This window comes from Solanum stenotomum, chromosome 11 (assembly GCF_019186545.1).
Source record: "Solanum stenotomum isolate F172 chromosome 11, ASM1918654v1, whole genome shotgun sequence".
In the NCBI taxonomy this organism is placed as follows: Eukaryota; Viridiplantae; Streptophyta; class Magnoliopsida; order Solanales; family Solanaceae; genus Solanum; species Solanum stenotomum.
Window position 1 is genome coordinate 14,628,778 of NC_064292.1, and position 9,516 is coordinate 14,638,293.

At 33.6% G+C, this 9,516-nt stretch overlaps 1 protein-coding gene across 5 annotated transcripts; it reads left to right on the forward strand.

The window, feature by feature from the left end:
- Positions 1 to 299: 299 nt before the first annotated feature.
- Positions 300 to 8,973, forward strand: LOC125845579 (uncharacterized). 5 transcript variants are annotated; one of them, XM_049525116.1, is made up of 16 exons: positions 300 to 520; positions 647 to 689; positions 816 to 887; positions 1,573 to 1,679; positions 2,006 to 2,187; positions 2,509 to 2,568; positions 2,663 to 2,681; positions 2,791 to 2,855; positions 2,970 to 2,985; positions 3,090 to 3,151; positions 3,510 to 3,606; positions 4,194 to 4,528; positions 4,732 to 5,065; positions 6,681 to 7,021; positions 7,319 to 7,622; positions 8,793 to 8,973. In XM_049525116.1, exons 5-15 carry the CDS (start codon positions 2,006 to 2,008, stop codon positions 7,581 to 7,583), a joined length of 1,776 nt encoding a protein of 591 aa, XP_049381073.1. In that variant the 5' UTR covers positions 300 to 520; positions 647 to 689; positions 816 to 887; positions 1,573 to 1,679; the 3' UTR covers positions 7,584 to 7,622; positions 8,793 to 8,973. The 5 variants fall into 5 exon arrangements, with proteins under 5 accessions (XP_049381073.1, XP_049381071.1, XP_049381070.1 ...); XM_049525114.1 differs by having other exon boundaries at positions 1,573 to 1,674; positions 8,781 to 8,973; XM_049525113.1 differs by having other exon boundaries at positions 1,573 to 1,674.
- The last annotated feature ends 543 nt before the right edge of the window (positions 8,974 to 9,516 follow it).

Consider the following 9,516-nt stretch of genomic DNA (forward strand, 5'->3'; position numbering starts at 1 on the left):
GTTGTTATCACTATTTGTACTATATAAATTTTATTTCCTTAGGATTTCTCTTGTATCTACAAAAAATGAGTTAAGTATTTGATTTTAAATATATCATAATAAAAGTAATTATATCATAGTACGTGGATATATTTGGGTAATTAGTTAATTATTACTACTCTAATATACCTAATGATTTTCCATTTACATGACATTTTGACTACCACATAATTAAAAAAGAAAATTATAAAAACATGTGATTAAGAAGCAAATAAAAAGCTTATAGTTAAAGTAAAATGAAAATTGTATTTTCGAGTGACCACAAAATGGTCGGAGTAACGGCTTCTCCGATTCAATCGTATTGAGTTACGATGACCGCAGATCTCCTCTGCGTAGCTATAAAACCAAAAACCTCCCATTTTTACTCTTCCCATTCCAATTCTCTTTGTTATGATCAAAGAGTTTCATCTCTAACAGAAATGGCATGGAGATATGTCTGCTCAATATTTGTGAGGGTTAAATCACGCTCTTCTTCCTTAGGGTATCATCATCATCATCATTATCTCCTTTTATTTTCATGCATTTTTGGGTGTTTAATTTAGGGTTTGTTTATAATTTTGACAAAATTGAATTTATTCAACTGTTAGTTTTTGTTTTCGGTGTACAGATATTGCAAAATCTGAATGGAGCTGCTGCATTTTAATCAATTGGTACGATTATCATGATGCTTTAATCCAATGGACATATTTTCGGAATGTACAGTTTCTGGTGTGGAAAATGTTATTTGCATTATTTTACAAGTTTTATTCATTTTTTTTTGTTTTTTTTGTTTTTAGGTATCACCATACTTTTTGGCGTAATTGCTTACTGACAGCATCATTATTTTTGTTCAATTATATGAAATTCTGGTAAGCAATGACATTTCCAAACAAGAAAGCAAAGAGAGTTGTGAAAATATGTTATCTGAGGGTGGTTGGTTTATTTCGAAAGTTACGGGATCACACATGTGTTATGCTTGAACAATAACAACAACATACCCAGTGAAATATCACAAAGTGGGGTCTGGGGAGGGTAGAGTGTAAGCAGGCCTTACCGGAGAGGAAGAGATACTGTTTTCGAAAGACCCTCGGTTCAACTCTGAACTAAATGCAACTACTTTCTTCTCATTCCTTTTCGTGATTTCAGGATGATCATTGTATTTTCAGGTCATTCTTTCTCTTCCCTACAGAAATTTCAGGGGCATAGTGAAGAACAAACTATCAACCATGTGTGAATTTTCTCTGTGATGATTATTTAGTTTCTTGTACAAGTGATTTTACACGCGCGCCCATTATATATTTTGACCTTGAAAATGGTGAATTTGCTAGGTTTTTTGTTGTTTATGTGCAGATATTCTCAAATAACACTCTATACAAGTTCATCTAGATAGTTTAGAAGGGAGTCGTATTGCCACTCCGCTAATTAATTATATCCAAATAAAAGATTTATTGTGCACAAACAAGGTAATGTTTCGCTGCTGGGAACGTCTTTCTTGTGAGAATTTTTACAAATCTAAGTCTGGTTGTCTTTTTCTTCACCTGCATTTTATCGCAGGTCTCCTCATACTGCTGGTGTTGTGAAAGAGAGACATTGTTCTTAAAATTTCACAGAATTTGGACTCTGTAGGAAAGTAGGCTCCGAGACTTTGAAGCAAAGGTAAGGTAAACCTGAAATTCAGTACTACAACTGTTGTTATTGTGATAGCTGTTGTTATTGTGATAGCATCTGACCAGAAAAATGGAGAGAATCCCGGAAGTACATTTTTTTGGTGGCATGATTTTTTCTTAACTTCCTGGATTACACATGTATGATAGTTTTGGTACACTGAAACAATTTTGTTTCTTTCTCAAATTATATCCACTAGTAAGATTGTTAAATAAGGGTATGAATCGGGCATTGATCAATCACAATTCAATAGAGTGTATGTTCTTAAGTCATTTGATGTTATCTGCATCAAAGATTTGAATCTGTGCTTATGGAAATGCAGATGGGGAGGGCAAAATTGAAACTGCATAAATTGGATGGTAGCAACCGTATAGGAGTATACTCAAGGCGAAAGAAAGGTCTCTTGAAGAAAGCTAATGAGCTTTCAGTATTGTGCGACATTGACATCTTTCTTGCCATGTTTTCACCAAGCGGAAAGCCTAGTGTATACAAGTCAGAGAGCAGGTACTTCTTCTCCCACCACGATAACTCACTATTAAACCTTAACATTTCCATCTCTTTATGGTTTAGGTCTTAGGAGAGAAAAATAAAGTGTGATTGACTTTGTTTCAAGAAATATGATTGCTACTTTTTAATGTCAAGATACTTCTTCCAAGTCAACAATTTATGAGATGTGAAGTACTTTATGGATCCACCTGAATAAAATAGCCAATATTAATAATTATGTGTCTATGTTAGTTTAAATCTAGCAAAATTTAAAGACCAGTTTTTTCGAAAGCCTTTCTACTGATAAATTTTAAATCCATTGTATTATTCTCCCTCCAGTAGCTTTGAGGACATGATTACCAAGATTGTTGAAGTAAATCCAGAAGAAAGGGCAAAAAGGTACCATAACACACACATGTGAATAGTTGTACTGATGAAATGATTAAATGTGTGAAGAGTTAATCTTAGAACTGTTCTTTTACCTTATTAACAGGAAGATGGAGTGTCTTGAAGTAAGTCCAACCTTCCTTTTTTATAGGAATGGCCTGTTTCCACTTATTTGTGCATTCAAAATTTAAGGTGCTTTTTTGGTGATGACCTTCTCTCGATTTGAACATTTAGACAATAAAGAAAGCTTGCAAGAAGTCTGATCACGATGTAAATATCGGAGAACAGCTCTGTCCTGGGTATGTACCATTTTACTGCGAAGTAGTTCGGTTTAGCTTTCATTTTAACAATCAAGACTTGTCAGGTTTACATTTTTACTTCAATACTGAAATTTTCTGCTTATTCTTTTTCAGGGATTTGACAACGGAGGTACTAATTTTATTTATCAGAAGCATATCACTATGACTACCTAATTTGTAAGCACTGGTGGCAATGCTAGTTATGTAACACTCAATTTCTTGTGATTGGTATAGGATATAAATTTTCTCTCACATTCATTAAGAATTCGACTTTCAGACATTGAGGGTAGACTCAGGTAACTTTTTTAATTTTTTTATTGATCATACTTGTTATAGGATATCTTCCCTTGCTAAACAAAAGCATAATTATCTACAAAAGCAAAAAAAAGTACTTCATCTAACCGTTTAAACTTCAAATGAGATGGTCACATATTTCAACATATACAGTCTCTTCTTTCTCTTCCAGAAAAAAATGTATTCTCTTTCGGGAATTTCTCTTGTTATTAGATCATTTTTTTAATTACTTTATGATAATTCTATTCTTTCTTCCATTTCTAGGTTAATATGCATCGTTTACTTGCCATTGTCTCTTCAGAGATAGTGCTAGAACCAGATTATGACATTTCTTTTTCTGTTGTGATTTGGAATATGCAGGCTTTGGAAGAATCTTGACAAGATTGACAACATTCAACAACTTAGGAAATTGGAAGACTCAATTTCTAAATCTCTTAACGAAATCGCAAAGCATAAGGTATACTTAAATCTTGCGTCACCCAACAGTCCACAGCTCTGTTTTGATTTACACACTTGTGTGTAGCCATTCATCATATTAGTTATGACCGATCAAATTTACTTGTTTTTATGGATTTAATTGGAGAAGAGCTCTAGGGCCTGAAAGGTTACTCTACTGTTGGATATATATTTGTCTTAACCTTTTTAGTTAAACTCACTTTGTTTATTAAACAAAATTAATAAAATTCTCCGGTTTGGTATGGATACCCTGCCATTTTTTATAGTGATATTTCAATGAGAATAATAGGAGTGTGGGAGTCATATCGATGCTCTGGCAGTAGACTGTAAGCTAATTTCCTAATGGAAATGATATAACTACAAATAAACAATTGAAAACAGGCTAATAAAGTACTGTGCTTGGCTGTAATGTTTCCAACATATCCATTATTTGTCTTTTGATTGTCTTTTTCTTTTAAAATTTTTGATAGAAAATCATAATAACTTCAATTAGTGGCTAAATATAATGTGCAACGATAAGTAAAGAGTTATGCTCTGCATTTTCTTTTGTAAATTACAAGGTTGTAATGACCACTCTTTGCATTGCAGTATGGGATTAGATCATTAATTTTTAGTGCTGGGGAAGGTATTCATCCTTCTTCAGTCCAACATGGTATGGATTTACCTTCAAACTTTGATGCTAGGAAAGAGCCCCATCCATGTTCATTAATCCATGGTTGTGATAGTGAAAATACGGACGTGTACGAAGACCTGACTTCATTTGGTTCATCTTTACCTTCTGATACTGGGCAAGACTTCCAGGCTTCTTCACTGATGCAGCATGGGATTAACGCCTGGCAAGAGCTCTATAGATGCTCATCAGTCCACGGTGGTAATAATGAAAATATTGATGTGTACGAGGACTCAAATTCATTCCCACTAGGGTGAGGAGTTAACTTTATTTCAAGCTTCAAACTTCCAATTATCCTATTCCTTGTTACGTAATAGTAATAGATTTTAATATGTCTATAATTTCTAGTTGGCATTGATATTTATTGCTATTTCAAATTGTATCATCATTTTCTTTGTTTTATCTACAAAAGAAATTATTGGCTTCTGACATGTTATTGATTTTTGGGGTCTGTAGGTATTTGGAGGAACCGTCTTTTTCTTTTGAGAGCTACACAAATCTTGTTTGCAACAAAGAAATTGAAATATCTAAGCCGGAATCCAAATTTTTTGTACCTGATGAAATGTTTCTGGATTGTGAATTAAATCAGGAAGATATTGAAAGAGAGTTTGGATTTACTTTTGATGTGCCACAAGTTGAACTAATGGATGCCCACGGAAATATTTTGGGCTGTAGCACCAACGATGGTTCCATACTTCCTCATTCTGATTTTGTTAACATCCATGATAGTTCAACGTCAGCATCTGGAGCTTGTGACAATATGATGTTAGCTGAATCTCTAAACTTTCTTGTAAGTTTTCATTTTCATTCTTTTGGCTTAGACAGATACTGCAATCTGCATCTCCCTAATATTATTACCACTCCTTTCACGTTTCATTACTCTCCATTTAAAGAAAGTCGATTGTTCTCTATCATTGGCAGAAAGATCCATCTATGTGAAACTAGTTTTTAAATTGAAGCTATATGAGAGCCATTTGAATGCTCACAATTTGTCATCAACATCATGTCGAATTTTTTGGATGTAATTATGTTAGTTTGAAGATTATTATAGAACCGTCAAACAATATTTATATCAATCCTTACAATTCAGATTTATGTCACATAGAACTGATCATTATATCTCCTACGGAAACTTTTATCTAGACCGACTAAACATTTGAGTGAAAGCTTCTTCTTTCTAGGCTAAATCCATTTTCCAACTGCCACGCTGATCATTTCTGCATCTTATATTTAGAAAATCTTGTGATTTTATCTTATCAACACGTGGAGATCATTTCTACGACATTTAATGGCTAAGAAGCCGAATGATATTCCAGAAGTCAGTTACCCTTGTGACATCAGAGATGAAGATGACTAATCTAGTGTATGTGGAAAGCCTATGAGTTGCAGCAAAGCTGTTAGCTTATTATTGACCTTGTACATATATCTTAGTTGTTAGGATGTTCCCAAATTGTCCACCAGCTGCATCTTCAGAAGAAAGCCTTATTTGGCAGTTTTTCTCAAATCCTTCAAGTAACTTCGTGATATTCAATGTTAGACTTGCAGCTGAAGAAATGTTTAACATCATACACTTCTTTCTCTTAAAGAAAATATTTTTTTTCATTAATATTCCATTTTATCAGATTTCATTTGATAATTTAGTTAGGTGACCGTACTAACAAAACAATGAAAATGTAGCATAAATTGATCAACAGTAAGCTGACTCAGATTCTCTATACTCTTGAGTTTTACCTCATCCAGAAGTATATGGTTTGTTTACCAAGAAAAAGTAAAGAAGTTTTTCTTTTTTACTTTTTTTTTAGAAGAAGGCATTGAGTTATAGTATGGTAGTTTATTCTCTCTTTGTGATCTAGGGAACTGCAGATTTCAGAAGAATCTTCACAAAATTAACATCATCCAAGTTATGATGACTTACTGTCAAACTCTCTTTAATAAAATAAAAACATGAAGTACACTTGGATCATGTTTCTTCAAACAGCCCAGTTTGTTGAATTAACGCACTAATAATTTTGATGATGACCTCCAAACAAGGAATTACTCCATGTTGTTGATGGAGAGAAAAAGAGCTCTAAATGATAACATCATCATTGGATAAGTATTTAGTTTGGTCCTCTTAGATTTGAAACAAAATCATAAAGGTGCGTCTTCTATGATTGTATCCTTTCCTTTTTTAGAGTAATATGAGGGTATAAGTGGAACGGGGATGTTGGTAACAGGTGACAAATTTAACAAGTGGAACGGGGATGTTGGTAACAGGTGACAAATTTAACAAGTGGCTCTTATATTTCCAATTAAATATCCATTGTTATCTTTTAGTACTCTCATGAATGCTATTGTGATAGAAACTAATTATTAAATTTAATACTGTCTATACTACAAGTTAACGAACACTCTTTTCATTTCAGTATGGGATGGATTCATTAAGTTCTGATGCTGGAGAAGAATTTTCAACTTATTCTTCGATCAAGCATGGGACAAATTCACTTTCAGCTCAGCTTAATGTAGGGTTATCAGTCCATGGCAGTGCTAGTGAAAATATGGATGGATACAACAACCTAAACGTATTTGATGCATCTTTAAAATTTGATGATGAGCAAGAATTTCATTCTTCATCATCGATCCAGTATGGGATGAATTCACCAGTAAGTTTTGATGCTGGGCAGGAGAGGTTTCGATCTTCATCAGTCCACGGTGGTGATAGTGATAGTATTAATGGATATGAGGACCTAAATTCGTTCGTACAAGGGTAAGGATTTACCTTTATATTATGCTTCAAGCTTCCAATCCTCATAGTCATCGTTAACTTTTTGTATCAGATAACTATAACAAGATACATTGATAATTTCTGGCACTGATACTGGTGTAGCTTTGATGCCTTTTATTTCCTTATCAGTACATTTAAACAAATATAATGTCCAACAATATGTTATTTTTCTTGTTTCCCATCCATGCGCCCCACTCAATCACCACCACCGCCACCATCTTTATCTTTATCTATAGAGATAATTATTACCCTCTAATGTCATTGATTTGGGAATTTCAGGTTTTTAGAGGGTCCCTCTGTATCTCTTGAGAGCTATACAGATCCTGCTTGCGAACATGAAATTCAAAATTGCAAGCCTGGATATGAAAATTGTTCAGCAGATAAAACGTTTCTTGATTGTCAAATAAATCAGGAAGATCTTGAAATAGCATTTAGATCTACTATTGATTTGCCACTGGTAGAGAAAATGGATGCGCAGGAAAGCACTTTTGACCGCCTCAACAAAGGTTTTGGAATTCGACAACTAACATCCATCATAGTGTAGAACCGGAATTTGTGACAATATGACTCTCTCAACTTTCCTGTAAGTTTCAGCTGTCTTAGTATCTTATTTCACTTTGAAACTCCTCTCTAACCTTGTCTTATTAGTCTACCTATCTTCTGCAACATCATATCCAAATTGGTGGTATTTATACTTTGAAGGGGATAGTGCATGCGTTAACGTAAACACTTGTATCATCTCTAAATATGCAAGCATTAAATTTCCCCTCCCATGCACCACCTAGTATGTACCCTGATAGAATAAAGGAGGTTGTAGGCAGCTTAATTATTTGGGGAGTATGACTATCCAGAGTATATTAGAATCAACTCGTTCTCATTCATGTTGCCTCTAGTTGATATAATTTTGTTACTTATCGGTGTATGAAAACATGAACAATGTATCAAATCTCTTTTCGTGTGTTGCTATGCCAGGTAAAAATGTGTATTTATGTGTTCCTCTAAGTTGGATAGATGCTAATAGTTATCAGCTCTGAATTTGATTAAAATCTATCATCATCTTTCAATCTTTGAATAAACCAGATAACTTTTCTCTTTAAATGCATATAAGTAAAGTCTAACTGAATTTACATTCCTTTTGTATTGGTGAACAAAATCTAGCTAACGCCCTGTCCCATAAACTTGACTATCTACAATAGATGAGATCACATAGAAATCTTTAATTTGTGTGTCAATTCGTCTCTCGACCTTAGTCAAACATCAATAAATCAATAATGCAACTGTGGAAAATTGAAATCTGAAAAAAACTACTCAATGATGGGTAAATCTAAATGGGATGCCTCCAAACGCAAGGTTTGCCTGTCATCTGTTGGCTAAATGTGTTTATCCATTATTATACAAAGCATATACATTACTTGTACACTATACCTACAGTGTATACGTAATGTATAGTAGTGTAAGGATGTATATGTCATGTGTAATAGTGTATAGTGATGTATATGTAAAGTATAAAAGTGTATATAGATCGTTTTACATAGATTTAAAAACGAAAAAGAGAAATGAAGAGGATTCTATGTTAGCTTGGGAAAGGTGGTAAGAAAAAACATTAAAATCGATTTGGCTTCATGAAATTCAATTAAACATAAAGTTTCTTTTCCAGTTTCTAATATATGCAAAATAATTTATCATTGCTTGCTTCTCTTTTGCCCTTCTCGTGCACGATTAACTACATTGATTTTGTGAGCTCTTCGTGCAGCAAGCTTTGTCTGATGTTGATTTTGCTGGTGTCTTCAACTCGACTCATTTATGGACATGCGAGCTGAAGCTCTATAGGTCTCCTTCAATCCATGGCTACATGCAAAGGAAACCTTAAGGGCTCCAATACCATGCCACATTACCAAAGGGAATTGGAATGCCAAATTTGTAATATATTTCTTCTTGTCTAGTTGAACTCATTCATAAACAACCTTTTTTCTCTATAAAGTTATTTTATGTGCAAAGTAATGTTAGCATTTTAAGGTTGGTTTTCATGTTCGAGACTATTATGTGTTGCACATGATCTGAAATCTTGAAATGGGGAAAAACCCATATATAACTTCATACTTTTTCATGTGCAATTTGTAACTTCATCAATTTTCATATTCATTTTGATGTGCATCTTCCCCCCTTAGGTGTAGTTAAAATATTCCTCCCTTTGGCATCATAAAAAAGCAACAACTCTGAGTAGACTCCCCATAAGAACATAAGAATTATTATTAATTTTTCAACCCAACAACTCATCAAAATTTAAATAGAAGATATTTTGATACATCCTTTTAATTCATAGGAAGCAAACCAAATAAAAAATTACATTAGCTTCCAACACTGCTGCAAAAAGAATTGTGTGATTTTAATATTCAAAATAGGTTCTTTTTCTAAGAAGGTTTTCTAAATAAGTTCGCAAGTAAAGAGAAGTTGTAATGCCCAAACCTAATCTTGAA